Raw genomic sequence first — 20030 nt, forward strand, 5'->3', positions numbered from 1 at the left:
TTCTTATTCCTAAATTTGTAAATATGGCACTGAATGGTGACATTTATTTTTTTAAACCAATATTGTTTTTCAACATTTCAGTTATTTTTTTTTTCCCAGCTTCTTCAGAGCCATTCCTGTTCTTGGGCTCTATGTTTAGTGTCTCAGGAGTGTCACGACCATAACGAAAGCCAGGGGAACTGCAGGGCTTCCATTTCTGAAGCTCTGGCCTTAAGGCAGAGATGAGTCAGGAGAGACTGTAGTTTGCAGCAGTTCATCCTTTCAAATTAGCCCAGCTCCTTGCTTATTTTGGTGCTTTTTTGTCTTGAAAAGAAGACTGTGTATGGCCGACACATTGGGAATAATAGAAACGTACAGTAGAAACTACACTTTTCATCTGGAATACTTTCAGTTATAAGTATTGTTATTTTTTTAATAATAGAAATTGAATACATTTAGTAATTTTATTTCTTAATCTCTCTGTCACTGTGTAATACCACTACCAAAGGCATAACAGATGTATTTTTATTTTTTTTTTCTCTAAAGTGTTGATTAGATGGTCATTCGGTCCATTTGTTGGAGGTGTGCTATAAAAAGATTTTCTAATTCTTTTTTTGATATGTCTGTGCCCATTGGATGTCCCCTGGGACAGGGGATGGTGTGAGGGGACTGCCCAACCTACTCACAGCTTATAGAGATACAGCTCAGCACCAACAAACATTTCACATTGTCTTGTCCACTTTAAGCCAATTATTGCCGAATTTCCTCTTAGATGTCTTTAACCATTTTGGCTTATGACAATTTAGTTGCCTTTTTGCCCTCACTTTCTATTCCCTTTTTTAGTTTTTATTTCTCTTTGCTGTGTTCTTGGCTGCTCTTTCTCTAAAGATTAGAAAGCTGAGAGAAATACAGATTATCCTTCATTGTGAAAGCAGGGAGGTTTCTGGATAGAGTATAGTGGTGGCACCTCAACGTCATGGAGTTTAACAGACACGTTGACAGATTTACTCTGAAACTTCTATTAGAGGGAGGTTCTGTCCCTAAATGAACTCGATAAATAAGTTGGGATCTTCTTGACATTGGTTATTGCGTTTTCACACCTTCTCCAATGTGTCTGACGTCACATTTCCCAGCAGATGCTGGTGCTGACCCACGGCCAGCCCCAGCATCAAGAGGTCGCCCCTGGTTGGTCATGTGGAGCCACGTTGCCTTGATTGGCTCCCAAATGGAGACTCGTCCTCTAAAAATGCCCTTTTGTTTTTCCAGCTCCTTCAAACATCTGATTGGTGGCCTCGATGATGTTTCCAATAAAGCCTATGAAGACGCAGAAGCGAAAGCAAAGTAAGTGTCTGCTCGTTGTGTGCAGCGTAAAAATCGTAATCTCGTTTCTGTCGAAGGGATGTCATTGTAATTTAAAAAAGCCCATGGTTTTTCCCAACTCAATAGTATCAACCATCTTAAAAAGTAGTGAATTAGGTGCTTACTCTGGACGAGCCTCCTTTTGTTTCTCTGACTCTCAATGAACGATGGAAGAGCAGAGGGAGATGGGTCTCCTCGGGTCAGTGTCCAGAGTTGAGTGGTCCCAAGGTCCACCTTAACCACAGTATTTGAGTCCACAGAAGTGTTGGATCTTCAGAATTTACCGTGAAATATTTTTAGCTGGGAAATTAAAGCTCCTGGAAAGCTGGAGTAACAAAAGGAAGTTGTTGAATGTGATTGTTTCCTTAGAGAACTCTGTCGGTCATTTTGACAAAGTCAAAACGTGGTCCGAGACGAAGAATGGAGTTGGAAATGGAGTTGTGTTGGTTTTTTTCAGACAGATACTAGAGCTACTTTGACATGAACCAATATATTAATCCAAAGTCCCACTATAAATATTCATGCCTTTCAGAAGTGAACTGGAGTGTATTTTCATGTATTTCCAGAAGAAGGAACAAACCACCCCCGTTCGTTCATTCTTGATCTACAATTTGGTTTTAGCAGGGAAACTGTTGCTTTGATTCTATACAATAATAAGGGCGTTGCTGAGGAATGTGTTCTGATTAGAGGGACGCTGAGTTGTACGATTCGAAGGCAAAAGTTGTTTAAAAGAAAACTGAAGTCGCTCGGCATGAAATCGTTTTAGTTTTCCTCTTGCAAAATTAACTTTTCTCTTTTAAAATTGTTTTGTGGTTTTGTATTACCACGTTAAAGACTGGGATAGGTGTTTTCCCAAAGTCAAGTTCTCAAGAGGACCGTTGGTCAGTGGTCTGCAGCTGTCCAAATTTAAGATTGCTCTTAAGTTATACATAGTAACTTCTCATTAAACAGAGACGGGGGTGTTGAAATAGTGTGTAACAAAGGTATTTGGCACTTCTGTTGAGAGAAAATGAGAAGCCTTCATTAGTTAGTTGATTAAAAATAACTTTTTGTTTGTTTCAGAAACTAAATACGCATCCCAAGAAGCTTAGTTTCTTGAGCTAGACTTGCCAATATTGCAAAGTACCCGGAAATTAAGACAGTGTTTTCTTTTTTGTCACCTTTGATAGTTGATATACATTTTTAATTACATCTCATTTATTTTAAGGTACTAGAAGGCAGCCCAGGGTTGCGTTGCATTTAAGTTTAAAATAATTTTTACCTGCCCCAAAATCAAACGTGTAAGGTGTCTTCTCCAAACACCTAAGCTCCCTAAAATTCTTATTGACTTAATTAAAAAGGCAGGAGTCTCGCAGCTTTTACCATCCCACAAAGTAGGTGTTTTGGGCACAGAATGCAAAGTCAGATAGACACAGCGCTATAGCAGTGGATAACTGGTTATTAGGTATTATAAATACATCTATATTATTTTTTATATATATTAGCTGCTAGCACTAGCTTAAAACATGGCCAGTAGTGGCTTATACAAATTATTTTACAGAGCATTGGAAAATTAACTTCAGCAGCTTCAGAGGGGTGGTCCCAAGCATAGCAGGCATGTGCTATTATTATTTTAGATGTTATATTTATTTTTTTTTAGCGTTACTATTTGGATTACAGTGGTTTTGATCTGAACAAAAGGGAAGAAAACATGGGTAATGAAATTTGGGGATTAGGGGTTTAGAAATAACACGATGTTATTATTGCGGCAGCTTTTATAAAGGTTCCGCCGCAATCCATTAACACCCGGCAAAATTTGCAAACGGGACTTGCCAGCCCTGTTTCAGTCTTTCACATCTATGATTTTAAGCTCTGTTATTAACAGAGTATCAGATAGTAATTTATTATCACAGGCAACGTTTGTATAAGGAGACGATCTCGGGGGCTTTTTCGGGTTAGTTCTGTTCATTTTATGGAAGAGCTTTCAGGATCCCTCATGTGCTTTATAATGTGTCTTGGGGGGAGCTGCAGTTTTGGACCTAGTTTGAAGAAATTATTCATTTTGGGAACCAACGGGCCAATGTTGACCTTAACGTTTTTGAGCTTTTATCTTCTGTATTGCTCTTCTTTTCTTCAAATGCTGAGTACTTCATCCCAAAGGGAAGGGCAAAGCGAAGGATTCCTGGTGATAGAGGGATTCTTCCCCTAAAGGAGGAATTGATTAATTTTGATATCAGCTTTCTCTATCATTAAATGTCAGAGGCGGGTGCTCGAATCCTGTCACTCGAGACTGTAGGTGACAGTGACATTATTGCCCTTCACGTATGGCAAAGTTACTTGGAGAAGAAAGTGAGATGCATTGTAAGCTGGTCGGGAAAGTTATGTCGTTCAAGACTTACTGTTTCTATATCTTGCAAGATAAAACTCCCCTGGCAGAAAAGTCTTCTTGGCAGAAGTTTTAACCTGGATTACTTTTCAAGTAGCTGTTAATTAGCTCCAGCTAATTGTCCTTCAAGGGCTTATCTTTTGCAAGGAGGGGTTTGGGAAAGGGAAGAACTTGGCACATAAATCGCCTTTGGGTTTGGTGAGGCTTTACACAAATCATAGAGAATCATCAGCGCTGAATGATGATCGCATTAAAAATTGTAATCAAATCACATTAAAAAAAAATAAACCCCTCATTTTGCATCGTCTTAGCTAGCATCTCAGTTTCAGTGCTTGCATGGCAGGTGGCAGAAGGCTTTTGGATGGATAGAAGTTTTCTGTGTACTCGTGTCACACTGTGGATGAGGATGAACCATGCCGAAGTCAGACATTCAGCAGGTAGGACAGCCCAGACATGGTTGTGAGACATCTTTATGGAGTGTGAAAGCCTGCTTTGGGGCTGGTGGCCGTGTTCGAGGCCAAAATGTGGACAGTTTAATATTTCTTATCAGTTGCGGTTGGTTGAGACATAGGAACTGAAATGATAGATAAATACCTACAAAAGTGCGGAAAATATATTTTTGTATCAAATGACCATATGAAGGGAATTATTAAACTCTTGTTGATTTGTAGGCTCTTGTTCAGCAAGAGCACAGGTTTAGATGACATCCAGTGTTCCTAGAGCAGGGCTTGAGCCGTGGGCAGGAGCTCGTTGCAGAAATGCCTGCCTGATGGGTGGCATTGGCGCTTTGGGATTTTCATCTCCAAGCTAGAGCGTGACCCTGTGGTCACAAAGCTGGTAGTCCCAGTGCCCACGTGACTGAGAGGTTGTTCGGCAGAAGTTACAGGATCAGAAGATGTTTCCATGTATCCAACAGTTCTCCAGGTCTGAAAGGGCTGAACAACTTTTTTTTGGAGTTTATCTTGTGGCAGCCTGGTGTTTTCCCAGCCAAGCCCTGAGATCTGGTTAGGGTGCTCCTGGGACCTGGGAAAATGTTCTAGCAATCGACCGGCTGTAGAGAGCGGAGCTACAACTTCCCACCTTTGGGCGTGATGTGAAGGAAGGAGCAAGTTCTGCTCAACACTTGAAGGCAGAAAAAAGCTACCTTTAACCATTCCAACATAGTTCAGCTGAGCAGGGGAGTTTCCTGCGCCAGTAAGTGGGGTGTCACATGGAGGACTATATGACTTTGAGTGTCGATGTAGCGGCGATGACAGTTGTATGTGTCTCTGTTCTTCACGGGCACCATTGGATTGTACCCTAGCTGCCTGGCTCTGGAGCTGCCCTGGCAGCTGGCGCACCCAGCACAAGGCTGTGTCCGTGCTCCAGTGGGAAGGCGCCCAGGAGGCCCTGCCAGGCAGACCTCGAAGCCAGTTGTGTTCTTCCAGGGCTTTGGCTTTCCCTCAAGAAGACATCTCGCTGTCTAGGAAAGCCAGTGTGCTCCTGGGCTGCTAAGGGCAGTGGAATCCAGCGGAGTTCCTCATGTGCCCAAGCCGAGTCATCTTTGATGCCACTTTGTGAGGTCCCTTAGAGTCAGGTGACTACAAAAATTGTGGCTTTCATGTAAATGGAAGCACCTTTTTTTTTTTTTCCTCATGGTCACAGAGATTGTCTTTATAACAAGAGCTTAATCCAGCACCAGAACCGATGTACTTTTTTGCAACTAATATCTTAGTACCCAGCAAACACCCATTTTAGAGACACTTTTCCCTGGTTTGCACAAGCTTGGGATTGGCAGTCCTCCTTAACCTCCTTTGTTTGTGCAGTCCCTTAAGTCAGAAATCATCAATATATCACCAGTGAAGCTACAGAATTAATATTCTAGTCCTTGGATGTGTTCAGCTGAGCTAATAAATTAATTGTCTAATGAGTATTATAGTTACATCCTTATCAGAAAAAAAGGTGAAGGAGAGAGACAAACAGTTTTTGTTCCAAGAAAACGGGAGTTTCAGAAGAACAGCACTTGTGTCCCGGTCAGCCCCAGCCACATTGGTATTTAGGGCATGAAGGAGACACCTCATTAAGCAAGCGACTCATCTAAGTGTAGATTACTTCCAGATGGAGCTACTACCATGGCTCTCATAAATCCACAAGGAAACAGGGGGTTTTTACAGGAGTTGTCGGTGCCAGGTGAGGTGAGGATTCAGCAAGCACCTTGCCCATCCAGAAACTCCTGAAGTTAATCTCTCAGCTCATTGCTTTAAGCACTAATAAGGTCAGCAGGTGAGGTTCCTCTCTATAGCTTGGTCCTGCCTTTCCGTGACGTGGCTGTAGCAAGAGAAAGCCCCTCCCGTAGCACAGAGACAGCAATAGCGACAAGGTGGCCCTCGAAAGCTGGCAGCTGCCGGGGCTTTGCCCAGCCAAGCCGAGCCTATCCACTCCAGTGACCAGGGTCCCTGCGCTCCTTTTCTTCTGTCATATGCGGAATTATCTGCTCACGGTGATCTCCGGTGGCAGCAGGGCTTGAAATGAATACCCTATTGAAGTCCAGACACTGATGCCTTCATGCTGCTGCTCCAGGCTCCCTGCAGACAGAGGTTATTTTGATTGCACCTCTTGATGCTTTTTTTTCTTTTCTTTTTTTTTTTAATCCCAGCTGCTTTGCAGCCCTGGAGGAATACATCTTACAGCCAAAACTGTCTCCTTTTCAGAGGACTTGAGGAGGCAGGGCCTGTTGTATAGGTACACGATGCCTTTTCCTTTCCTAGCAGCTCTGGTGTCAAACACTGTTCATCTTTATTTGGGCTATGCTTTAATCTAAGTGTTATATCCAAACCTTTCATTTTACTGGCCAGAGTCATGTCTTTTTCTCACTTCGCACCGCTTCTCTCACTACATTTACTCGTAACAAAGCACCCCAGCAAGTTATGAACTTAATTTTGGTGCAGAGGGTGGTTATTCACATTTCCCAGTTTCATGGGCGTGCTTGGCACATGCTTTCCCTTTTCCGTGCAGCCTTGAAAGGTAAAATTGATTTTCTCCTAATGAGAAAGGCACAGATACAGCTTTGTAGTTTGAGCAAGCAAGGAAGCACGCTGCCCTGTCTTATGTGCTGCAATACCTTTGAGCAGTTGCTTTTCTGAGGAGGCTTGCTTAGAACAAGTTTTTGGCTGCCAGCCGTAAGCAAGTGCCTGTGGCGAGAGCGAAGACATCTGCCGGCGCCTGCCAGCTGGTGTGGCAGATGCCATCTGCCGTTGAAGGCTTCTCCATCCATGTAGCGTGATTTACCCCCATAATCGTAGAACGGTTTCAGTTGGAAGAATATCTCCCAGTCCGTTCAGTTTCTCACTTGCTAGCAGGTTTACAAGAGATTTTTGTATGTCCCCTGTGGCTCCGTGGTGGTGTTTCTTGGAGGGCTCCTGCTGGGTCTGTGCATCTTACAGAATCGTCTAGGTTGGAAAAGACCTTTAAAATTGTTGAGTCCGACTTGTCTCCTTCTTATACAGCCTTTTTCTTTTGCTTCCTAAGGTTGTCACAGAATCACAAAATGTTAGGGGTTGGAAGGGACTTCTAGAGACCATCCAGTCCAGCTCCCCTGCCAGAGCAGGATCACGCAGGGCAGGTCACACAGGAACGCGTCCAGGCAGGGTTTGAAAGTCTCCAGAGAGACTTTGAGAGTTCTTTAAATAGTTGAAGTCGTCTCTGGGACTTGAAAGCTTCTTGCACATGGATAGGTCTAAGTGTTAGCCCATAGCACAGATAGAATAGAACCAAGTTGAGTCTGTTTTGCCCATGATGGTAATTGCTGTCCTTATCTCAACCTTGGAGCCCTTTGTTCCATTTCGTCTCCTCTGTCTCGTCGAGGAGGGGGGAGTGATGGAGCCTCCAGCCAGGGTCAAACCACTACAGGTGGGAAAGCTCTGCAGGCAGATGCTGCATCTGCAGGCGAACCAGTACACGGCTGGTTTGGTCCATGGGTTTTGTGTGGCTAATAAGCAGCCCCCTGTATTAGGAAAGGAAGCGTTTTATTTTGTAATCCTGTTGTCTTTTAGAAAGATAGAGAAGCCAAGAAAGGGGGAGTTTTCAGAGTAAAATGATCCACAACAACAGCTATGAGTTAAAGAGAATGACGTAATTGAAGTCTGACTTTCTGTTGGGACACAGCTTTTGAAAAACTTTGGCTAAAATAGTTTGCCAGTGCATGGAGGAGAATTAGATTAGCAACTTTTCTGCCAGAGAAAAGCTCTTGGCAGCCTGAGAGCTGTAATAATTCCTTCCATCTCCCTGTGTGTCATTTGTTTCCTGAATTAGGGACCGTCTGGGAACTAGCTTTTCCCTTGGCTATCTTCTGTGGCAGATTTGGGGGAAAAACCTCACGGGATATGCAGAAAGGGAAAGGGAGAAGCTCGCTAACACTATAAGAAGCAGAGGCTGCAATCATTTCTTTTGAGCTGTGTAAATAATTGAAGTAGTTGTCCTACCCGGTGTGAGTTCTGTGGAGAAATCATAGCTGATCATTGACACGTGTGAAGTTTGTGCGAGTTGAAATATGTTGCTTTTTAGAAAAATGAAGACTTGAAATGGCATTATTTGGCCTCTGTTATGCAACAGCTTTTTTTTGTTTTTGCTGGAGAATGTTGCTTATAGTAGAGTTTAGCCTTAAATAATTTGTTTCATTCTGAAGCCACTGGTAGTTTGTATCCGAGTCTGGCAATCAGATTTTCCCAGCCACGGTGTTAAAAAGGTGTTTACTTAGAAGATAAGATCTGAGAAACCACTTTCAAAGGCAGGAGCTCATCAAAATAGTGTGCAAAAGGGGTATTCCTAAATGACGGTAGTGGAAGACTGCTAAATTGTGACTTTTGGGGGAAGGTGAATTGCTGTTTGCTTGCAGGTGAGTTAAAAAGTCCCTGCCCATGACAGGGAGGTTGGACTAGACGATCTCTAAGGTCCCTTCCAGCCTAGGCCATTCTATGATCCATTCCATTCTGTGATTACTGGGTAGTCTTGACGGCTGCTTTCCTCTTGAGGAAGCGCACTGTGTAATGCACTGCTTTGCTCAGGAGGGATAAATTAAATTAGCTTTTAAACCCAGATAATTTTTATTTTTTTTTAGGTAGTAATCTATATGCTTTCCTCTCACTAACTTGACCTTTCAAGATGATAAGAGGCTGTGTCAGATGGAAGTGCTATTGGGAAAAAAAAAATCACTGCCTTTGAAGCAGACTGCTATTATAATATTTTACTGCATTTGTTTTATAGAATTAGGGCATGCACTGACGAAATAAAAGTGCATCAGAAAATTTTCTGATGATACTGAGTCTCGTTCCACAGGAAACAGAGAAGGGTTGCAGCGAATACGTCTGTGTGCTTGGCCATTCTAGTTGTATGTGGTAGCACTCGACGGAAATGAAGGTTGGAGCGCATTGGAAATATTCACCATTTTTCAAAATACGCTTTTTTTCAGAAGTCACTGAGAATACTTCATGAAACCCAGCATAGTCAATTAGTGCTTCACATAGCTCGGGCTTGGTAGCTTTAAAGCTTGGCAAACTTTAGCATCTGTGAGGGACAAAGAGGCAAAGGTAGCATTGAAACCTTTTTTTACAGTTTCTGTGTCTGTACATTTGGTGTCCAACATGTTTTTGGGCTGCCCTGAACGTTTACCTGAATAGCTTTGTGAGGATTACACCACTGGAAGATGGGCTATTTCTGGCCCACTTTCATCTTCTGATTTAAATAACAGTGGAGCGCTTCAAGGGAGTCAAAAATGTTATAAATAAAACTCAGGAATCCTTCTGCTGTAGGAAGCTACTGATTTTTGAAACTGCTGGAAACAGTTGTGGGATCATTTGTGGCTTTTCCAGTGCTGGAGCTGCCTGCTAGACCTGCTGTCCTTTGTTGTGTCTCACCAACCTCTATGAGATCCACCAGCAGTTGGGTCACACCTCACTTTAGTGTCCAGGCATTGATAAAGGAACAGGAAGAAGGAAACCTGTGAAGGCTGAAGGACAAATAGTTGGGTGGTGCTGGCACCTGGGCAAGGTTGGGGAAGAAGAGATTTGGGCTCCAGAAGCGGAACACCAGCGGAGGAGGTGGGTGAGCACCATCTTCCCACTGCCACCTTATCTTGGCAGAGCCGGACAAGGCATTGTCAGATAAAGACATTTCTCCCTGGTCACCCAAGAAACTCTCCAGACTGGGGTGCGATAGGTGTAACCCCAAAGTTGTGGAGCGTTGGTGCATGTAGTTGTTGAAATAGCAGGGAGAGAGGAAGGAACAGAGTGAATATTAATGGTTTTCCCTGCGAAAGTTGGTAAGCGTGGTGCCCAAAAACCACGTAGCAGATTCAGTTGACCCCTGAGCAGTAATTTTGTCAAATTCAAAGATGAAATTCAATCGCTGAACTGTGAAATGGAAGAAATTTAATCCTGCTGTAAGTGAAAAACTCAGGTTGCTGCTGACACCTCCATCCCACCAGCCAGCTGATCCACCAAAACAAGCCTTTCTTCTCCTTTCTCTTCTTCCCTCTAAAGCGTGCTTATTTGCTTTTTTGAAGGCTCAAATTAATTTCCATCTAGAGCTTAGAGTCTAAACGCAGTCTGCATTAAGCTCACGATTTCTACCTGTGCCTCATCCTTACCTAGGGAGCATGAGCAATATTGGATCACTGCAATATTATTATGATTTTTTCCATGCGCTTGTTTGTAGCACTTAGGACATCCGAAACCCACAGTGGGGCACTGCGCTTATTTATCCTGACTATGCTGTGCTCCATTTACATTGATTTGCCCTCGGTTGCATTTGCTATATTTTCCCGGCGCCTGACTGAATGCTCCATTAAATGATTTGAGAAGTGCTGAGCTCTAAATCTTTAAATTAAAAAAAAAAAAAAGCAAAAACTGTTGTCACAATTTAACTGATCCCAGAGCTTTTACGTAGGTATAGCAAGATAAAACATTGCAAGTATAGATAACGTGAAATTTTGATGATGTGAGAAAGCTCTGTGTCTGTAAACCTTTAAAGAGCAGATCAAAGCCTGGTCTTGCCCATTATATTGGACATTAATGTAAAATTGCCTGGAGGTTTATAATAGTAATTAATTGTAATTAAATTTCTGATGTGTGTTGGAAGGGCCTCATTCACGGCTGTATTTAAAATCCCTTTTAGTAACGGGAATGAAGCATTTCTAACTCTATCTGCTCAGTGTACCATTACACGCGGATGTTATTGCATTCTGTCTTGACTAGCTCTTGGGTTTTCTTACTTCGTTTTCAGGTGCAATTGTCAGGTTGCTCTATAGATGACACCGAATAACGTAATTTGTTGATAGTAAGGCGAGGGATTAGCCTGATACAGCAGTGCTAAGCAAACACTGGTGGCATTGCCATTGTGATGTGCATGGCTACTGATGACCTAGTGCCAACAACCACGCTGTGCCTCCACTCAAACCCATCAGAGCTACAGGTGCATGTTCAGATCCCTGCACCTACCTTAGCCTGGATTTTTGCCAGATCTCGGTGCATTTCTCAGCGCTGGCACAGATTGCCCAGAGAAGTTGTGGATGCCCCCTCCCTGGAAGTGTTCAAGGCCAGGCTGGATAGAGCCTGGAGCAACCTGGTTTAGGTGGGAGATGTCTCTGCCCGTGGCAGGGGGTTGGAACGAGATGATCTTCAAGGTTCCTTCCCACCCAAACCATTCTATGATTTAAGAAGATGCTTTCTAATGAGGGTATATGTCTCACCCACTGCAATTCTGATGGGTAGCTATTCCTTATTTCATTTGGAGGCTGTTTCTGTGCAGAAATGCTATCATTCATCTCAGATGGCAAAAAAAAATAAAAAATAATTCTTATTGCTTGAAATTTCAGGAGCCAGTGATCTGAAATGGACTGGCAACAGGCCAGTGAACAGCTGAGACACTTTTAATGTGCAGGGAAATTGCCAGGGAGTCCCTACAGATGCTGGTTTTGCAACAAAACAACAACAACAAAAAAAACCCTGCTTAGTTGGCTGCTTCGAACCATTAGCCACCTCCTTAAATTCCCCCGCTTGCCTTCTGATTTCATACATTTTGGGAGATGAATGCCTGAAGCATTGCTTTGAAAGATGTTCTGCGATCCCGTTATTAACTGCTTCTAAATAAGCTCTTTTAATAACCGTGCGATAGCTGAATTTGTTACATTTTGCATCTGGGTCAGATCTAGATGTGAAAACATTTGTTGAGAGTCGAGTGTGTGCCTCGCGATGGCATGACCTCCTGCTTGTGTAAAAGACTGTGCTGAGTAGAAAATGCAGCTTCAGAGCTCACACCTCAGGAAAGCAAGGACTGTATGGGATTACTGCTGCTTCAAATGCACCCTTGCTGACATTTAAAAAAAACACCAAACGAAACAGGAATTATTTCATATTTTATTGCTGTAGCCTTTGCAAAGGGTAAAGTCCTGCAAAGACTGAGCACTGGGAAGAGCCTACTGAGCACCTCATAAAGTCCCCTCTAAAGTTCCAATCAACCAGAAGAAAACTCTGTTAACCTAAACTTCCTTTAAGTGAACTTATTAAATGCAGAAGCAAAACTACAAGTATTTTCTCATGTTTCTATATGTGTTTCAAACTTTTTTTTTTTTTCCCTCCAAGCAGGCAGATTTCTGTCATTGCTTTGTTTTCCAGGACAGGAACCATCTAATTCTCCTGGAAATGGAAAAAGTATTCAGACCTCTCAGGAGAGAAATAGAAAGTATAAAGGCTGGAAACAAGCAGTCCTGTACCTTCCCTTCCCTAATGTGGTGCAGAAGGGTTGGGGATGGTTTCAGACGAGGGCATACACAGAGGTAGAAGTCTCTTGAGTGAAGGGTCCTTTTATAGGGAGCCTCTTTGAATGGCTCCAAGCATTTCACAGTATACGGGGGAAAGGAATTCAGATGTTTTGTTTGACCTGCACCGTCTCCTGTGCTGTTTAGTAGAGGAGCCAAACATAAAAAAGCTGAGCTCCAGGTGTGCCAGGGGCCATGTTGCTCAAGAAGTCAACAGGAGCCACTGATAATGAATTCTCCTTTTGAGTCAGTGAATGCTGGATGTCACAGTTTGGCTTGAAAGAAACCCACAAATAACCAACCAACCAACAAAAAAAAAACACGCTCAGCTGAGCTATTTTAAAATTTTTCCTAATTTTCCACAAGTTTTAGTGGGTGGGAGGGCATAGAAGCTGGACTTTTCTAGTAGTGGACATCACTACTCCTACTGCTGGGGCTCAGGAGAGGCTTATCTGTGTCACCCTTTTGAAGAGAGTTCAACGAGGGTGCTCAAAAATGAACACTTAGTGGGTGCTTGAAAGTGTCTTTAGAAAAAATTACTGCATTTGTGTGTACTCAATCATGTTTTATTATGGACTTCTAAAAACTGCTCAGAACTGGCAAGAATTTATAGTCACATTAGTGTGTCCCGTTTTCAGTGATCTTATTACGATACGACGAGTCCTGCTATTGTGTCAGCAGTTTGCCGGGGCAGTCACATTGATGATTTTCCTGAACTCGTGCATCTCTGATAAACCCCAGCGAAAGGTGCATCCGTCCCTGCCAGCTTTTCCAGGAGGATGCTGTGGGAGACTGTGTCAGAGGCTTTGCTGAAATCAAGGCAGAGCACATCCACAGCCTTCCCCTCAGCCACTGGATGGGTCACTCAGTCAGAGAAGGAGATGAGATTGGTCAGGCAGGACCTTCCTTTCCTAAACCCACGTTGGCTGGGCCTGACCCCCTGGTTGTCTTCTAAAATTTATTGTATTGTATTTGTATGATATATATTATGTTATTATTGTATTGTATTTATTTGATGAGGTGTAGCATTATCTGGTTTTCCCATTAGAAAGGAACCCGTAGCCAGAGCCTTTCTGTCATAGTTCTACATCTATTAAAACACAACACTGCCAGTGTAGACCTGTTCATTTGTATTTTGCTCTTTACTCTTGGTTTCTATGGGAACCTGGGCTATTACAGCAATAGAGAATAAAGAGATGGAAACATCTTCAGAAACAGAACTCCATTTCTCCACTGAATTGCCAGCACAAACATGTTTAGAACCAAATAACCTGGGAAGGGAAAAATCCAGGCAAGAAAGTTGATGGTAATTGAGTTGCCTCCTTACCTTTGTGCTTTGAAAATTCATGTGTGATGCTTAAAAGTTACATTTACATTTTCCGAGGAGGAGATAACCGTTTGCCTCGCTTGCAGTTGTGACTGTTTTAGTGTGAAGTACTTCGCTGCAAGGAAAAATTCGTTATAATTAATTGCAGCTCCTGAATTGGAAATGTGATGTTCATGTACAGCTCTGTACATTTTGCAGAGAAATGCACACTAGTTCAAATGTTACAGGATATCATTTAGTATCTGCTGCCTTAGTACCTGACGGTGATTCAAGGTGAATAATGTAGATGACCTGAAATAGTAGGAAGCAATGAGAAAAACCTCCCTAAGGACACTTCTTGCAGTGCCACGATGTGTATATGAATTCCTTGTGAAATGTTTGCATTTCAGTCTAACTTGAAAGAATATGAGTGTAATGTGTTGAATAGAGTGTCTAAGGCCATGCTAAAAACTTATAAAGATAAATTTTACGTCTTTCAATGGGTCTGGATTTAAAAAACAGTGGATTTGGCCAACTTTGCAAGGATATTAAAAAAAAAAAAGGCTTTTGAAACAGTGGAGTTTGGTAGGGCTAATGCCAGCAATACTTACAATCAGTTCCTGAAACATGTCATTTTATTTTTTTAAATGTTGATGTGTATCAAGGTGAATGTTCAGAGTTGCATTCCTGAGCATCTAGGAAAGTCTTACCTCACAGAACTGACTGCAACAAGGATACCCTTTGAGATGCTAAATAGTGTTATTTTCAGGCTATTTTTCTTCTCACAAATGCTTATTTTTAAGGCCAAGCAGGCCTGATCAAGACCATTTGGTCTATAGACTTTCTCTAGATTCCACGTTTCTCTACAGGTTGTGGTGATCACCTTGAGATAACCCTGCACTCGACAGGTGACTTTTCTTCTTGCTTTTGCCTTCCTTGGAGTTGGGTTGAGTTGTTACTGCTGAGTCAGGTTTAGTAAGTTGTCCTGTGAGATGAACTTGTGTCGTTTCCCCAACTCCCAGTGTTTGGGTTGGAAGGAACAGACAATACTCAACTCTAACATGTCATGGTCACTACAGCCAAGACTGCCCCCAACCTTAACATCCTTTGTTCGTTACTACGAGGTCCAGCATTGCACCTCTCCTCATTGGTTCTTCAACCACCTGCAGCAGAAAGTTGTCATCAGCCCACTGCAGGAGTGCATATCTGCTCAAGAAGATGCAGCTGCCAAATAGGTCTCCATTTCCTTCACCTTGGAGACTAAAAAAGAATAGTGCATAGACTTGATGGTCAAGAGGCACTATTTTTAGATCCTACACATCCAGGATGGCAGCCAATATCCAGGATCCAGCCGACATTTCCCTGCTTTTGGGCAGGCCAACATGCCATGTGCTGCAGAGGAATGAAAAAGCTGCACAGTAGGTAGAGAAATCAAGAGAAAATATAGGAGTAATGTAGAGTATTAGAGCAGCTAAGCAGGAAACAAATAGCAGGGAAGGCTGGAGGGCAGCATATTGCAACATAGCTAGTCCCTCAACACCAGAGGCTGCTATTGGGGTTGGAGGGTCAGGGGAAAAAAGCCCTTTTTTTCCCCAGCCATTTGGCTGAAATAGGCTTGTCCTTCCTCATTTAAACCCAGACAAAGTTGGCCCATTTAAAACCCCAGCAATTTGGGAAATATTACGACTGCTGTCGAAAGGGTTGTTGCAGGTTTTGCATAGCCTTGCATAAGGAAGTACTGAGATGTGCTCTACTAGAAAATAAACTACTTATTTTTATGCTGTAATAAGGTAAAGCAGTACTATGAATTTAAAAAGCAAGTTTTTATTTAGCCCTGCTAGATGCAGACGTGTCTGATCCCCACATATCACAAATGAGCTCTGACCCTCCCTGGCTTGCCTGGCATCAGTCAGGAGTCAGCAGCGCTCAATACCAAAGTGCTTGACAGTAAAATTTCACAAAATGATGCTTGTTTAGTGTGTAGCAGAGTTCAGGCCTTTTCTAATTCATTTTCAGGCAAAGGGAGGCTAATTTGAAACCGCTGCTGCTAATTCCAGGAAAAGAAGGCAGCATTAAACCTCTTTTGGGAGTTTCAAGTGACAGCGGATCCATTAGCGGAGGGGAAATGCAGGAAGATGATCTTTATTAGAAACCATGTGTTTGGCTATATAGTTCTTCCCGGGAAGTCTCTATTTGCCTTTGGTTAAGTATTATTTTATTACACTCAAAAAAACCCAAACAAGTGTTGTTCGTTCTCTCCATTGTCTTGGTGAGCAGAGGTTCAGAATATTGTTGTTTATTACTGATGCTGAAAGAGGCAGGAGAAAAACCTACTGGCTAAAGGATGTGCATGATCTTCTTTGAGAACGGAAACGGAGTTCGGGAACGTTTTTGCGTACAGGCTGACCATCAGGTGACGCTGGACAAGTGTTTGCAGTGCAAGAAATCTGCTGTGATCTGGTCATTGGACTAGAGGAGATCATCCCTTTGTGACTGCTGAGGTTTCTGTTGGAACCAGCATCTCTGGGCAATCCTGTGCCACAAAGATACTTGAGTTTAATGACAAAAACTTGGGTTTATTACAACAGAAATGGTGGCACAGCAAATATTTGTTACAGCAAACAGCAAGAAAATGTCGACATTTTTCTATTTCAATTGCAAAACAATTAGTGTGTGAAACTTAGTCACTTAAATGTGGAGAAGAGGTCCTTGTAGCAGACCGTATTCAGCATTACTCCAGATATTATGCATTTAAATCGTTCCAAGTCCCCAGATTTTGATGAAGTAGTGTCTACGTTTTTTAGATAAGTCTTGAAAATGCCCAACTGTAGGCAGTTTTCGAGCCCAATTTTCTTAGTCATTATTCATGTAGAGGCACATCCCTACGACCAGCCCTATTGCCTTTCTCCGAGTGTGTCGCAGCAGTTTCTCTGCACTGAGGTGCACTAGAAAGGCAAGGAGGTTCCACGTGCTGTGGGTTTGTATAAAGGCTGGTTTCTGCTCCTTTCCTAGGAATCCTTGATATTCAGGCTGTCTTCTTGACCATGCCTGAGCAGTGAAGTGATGCTTTCATGGGACCGTTTTAACCTCTTGAGGGGGGAACAGTCATCCTGGAGCCTGTCTTTTGACATTAGAATTTTGGGTTATTTTTACTACGTCTGTCAGTTCCTTTTGGTTTCATTTCATCTTACATTTTATTGGTAAGTCAGTGAATCTACTCAGGTTCTCCTGCAGCTCTTTGTGGTTTGCCCTGTTTTTTTCTGCTACTCTGAGTAGCTTAATGTCAACAAAAAACCTTGGTGCTCCACTACTGAACCTTTATCCATATGAATTTCAAATCCATCAAACAGCACAGGTCCCAGCACAGCACCCTGCAGGATTGCAGGCACTCTGCTCTCCAAAGCAATTATTTCTCCATGAGAAGACCTTTCCTTTTGTCTCCTGGTAGCCTTCATATCTTTAATTGCCTTTGCTGGGGAACCTTCTGAGATGCCTTTTTGAAACCAAATACATTGTTGAGCGGATCACCCTTACACGTGATCCCTTCACTAACTCCACTATATACCCTTATGGAAGGTGTTAGTATATCCATTTTTCTACTCTTGATGGCGGTTTTCACTAATAACGATCCAGACAATGCAAAGCAATAGCTTCCCAGAGCTCTGCAAGCCTTTAAAAATACTTTTATTGCTTTCTGGGGAATGTTAACCTGCGGGCCAGAACACATATATCTCCTTGCCATATATTTGTGCTACCTATGCATGGGAAAAAGAGAGGCCTCTGGAGTGCTGCAGGGAATGCAAAGGGGAGTTGAGAGGGGAGATATTGATACGGGGAGCTAAATTGGGAATTCGTAGTTGGTTTATGAAAATATAGATCTTGTTTTGATTAAAAAAATAAAAAGGCAGGATAGAAACCTGTAAGTGTGCAAGAATGTGTCCCAAAGGCAAGGTCTTGCTAAAGCTGTTTTCAGCACATGGGGATGTGACAGTGGGCTTGAAGGGTCACCTGTGGGATATTCCTGCCCTCCAGTGGAAGTATGGGAAAGTGCCTCTGAGCAGTTGTCTCATCTGGAGAGCGGATGGGATCCCGCCAGGAAACTCGCTGTTTTTTCATCCAGTGTCCCCTGAATTGGTGTTTCACAGCAGAGCCCCTTGGTACTCTCTAGGTTCACCTGCCCGTGCGTGCTGGTACACCCACTGTCTCCTTTATTCAATTACATATTCTAAACCTGGGGTACTGAACCAAATAGGTGACATGCAGGCAATCACATTTCAGTGTGGGAGCGTGGCTTGGAGACGTGTTTTGGGGGGTACTAAACCATGCGAGTCACGTCCAGTTCCTGGGATGCCATGAGCCGTTCTCCAAAATGAGCTGAGTACGTGGGGACTCTGCTAGCAAGTATTTTTCTCCGTTAGAAGGGAGGTAAATGAGTTCTTGAACTACTGTGATGTGAGGAGTTTTGAGCCTTCCAGCTTGCTTGTGTTCCCAAAATGTGACAGCTTGCATCGCTTTGCAAGCCAAGGAATTATCTGCAGGAGAAGAACTTGGGGGTTAGGGTGGCTTGTTTGGTTTCTTTTTTTCGTCTCTGTAATTATCACATGATAATATTCAAATGTTGACAAAGCACTTGGTAGTTTTCTCATGTGGTGAATTTAGAATTAGCATCAGTGGATAAGTGAGAACGATACTTTTTCCTCATGTCAGCTGCCATGTGTTAGATAAATGTCTGATAAAAACTTCCTTTTATCTCGTCGAGACAAGTTGTAAGATTGAACAGCTCATCCCTCACCATGTAGAACACAAACAGGCTTCCAGAGCAGGCACCAGGCACTGTGAAACACAGTTCTCTGGGGTTTTTAATGCTATTATATGTTTCAAGTAAGGGCCTTGAGGCGCTCATTTTTTTTCTCAGTCATACAGATACACTAGAAGTGCCAGTATAGGATTGGCCTCACTGCATCAAGATGTAGCTAACCCTGTATTGTCTCTGACCATGCCCAACGGCGAGTATTTGGGAAGGAGAGTGAGAGCAAAGAGAGGTGTATTGGTTTCTGATCCACCCGTCTCCAGTGATTTGGGACTCGGGGACTTCCTTGCCTGTAGGTGCTGTTGATATATTTAGTAGCACTTGGTGTTGGGTTGGTGTTGTTTGTTTGTTTGTTTGTTTTCTTTTTCCCCTGAATCTGCTTAGCTGCTTTCTATGACACACCCAAATTTTAGATCTTGGTCATCTCCTGCCTGAGTTGTCTTTTTCCCGGGAGGAAGCCCATAATGCAGTCATTCCTGCTATGAACACCGGTCCAGACCTTTGCTCCTTACCATCGCGCTTCTTGGTACCTTTTTTGATTCTAGCCTGTGGGTTACGAGATGGGAGAGGGGTTAAAGGTAGACGGATCAACATATTACTGTATGTGTTAAGATCAGGATTTCTTTTCCCCCTGATACTCATCGCCACATTTCTACAGGATTTTAAGCGAATGTGTTATCTTGTCCCTCAAGTATCTTTTAAGTCCTTGTGCAGTTTTTCACCTTGGGCTTCTGTTTGCTATCTTCTGCGTTTTAATATCCTTGATCAATGTTGTCATTTTACTTATTTCTCCTTTTACAGATCATCCATAAAGATGTTGAGCAGGAACAATTTGAGTACTGTTGGCCTCCATCCATTGGGAAAACCACCAATTTATTACTATCTGCTGTTTCCTAATTTTAACCTTTTTTTTTAATCAGTGGAAAGACCTTTTCTCTTATCTCATGTCAGCTTAATTTCTCTAACAGCTTTTCAAACCTTGTCAAATGCCTTTTAGAAATCCAAGCCAACTTTATCGACCAGACCTCTTGTGCCCACGTGCCTGTCGACTCCTTCAAAGAACCCCAGTAGACTTGTGAAGTGTGTTGGCTCTTCCCCAAAGAAGTCAGATTTATCCATGTGTCAACCAATTCTATTAGGACAGATGTTGGGCTTAGTCGAGTACAGCGCTCTGGATCACATCAAAAAGCCACTTCCATCCCTCGGCAAGCAGAACTGGTTACAAACCGCAGTTAGTAGTTCACCTGGAGTTCATGCAGAAGTGCTGGGTGAACACCATGTGAGCCTAGAGATGGGTTAGAATTCCTTGGCTTGACGTGGGTCCGCTACTGACCCTTCAGTTGGAGACAGTTACTCTGGTGATTCCTCTGGGAAGGAAGATTACGGTGACAGGGTCTCCCCGAGATCTTCCATCTTGAAC

The 20030-nt window shown here is 42.8% G+C and overlaps 1 protein-coding gene across 1 annotated transcript in view; it reads left to right on the forward strand.

Annotated features, from left to right (window-relative positions):
- Positions 1-20030, forward strand: part of PRKG1 (protein kinase, cGMP-dependent, type I) — a 68258-nt gene that overhangs the window by 8781 nt on the left and 39447 nt on the right. The window contains exon 3 of the mRNA XM_009872941.1: positions 1246-1320. Coding sequence (XP_009871243.1) covers positions 1246-1320 — 75 coding nt within the window. The remainder of the gene's footprint in view (positions 1-1245; positions 1321-20030) is intronic.

The sequence above is a fragment of the Apaloderma vittatum genome, unplaced genomic scaffold (assembly GCF_000703405.1).
Source record: "Apaloderma vittatum isolate BGI_N311 unplaced genomic scaffold, ASM70340v1 scaffold5067, whole genome shotgun sequence".
Taxonomy (NCBI): domain Eukaryota; kingdom Metazoa; phylum Chordata; class Aves; order Trogoniformes; family Trogonidae; genus Apaloderma; species Apaloderma vittatum.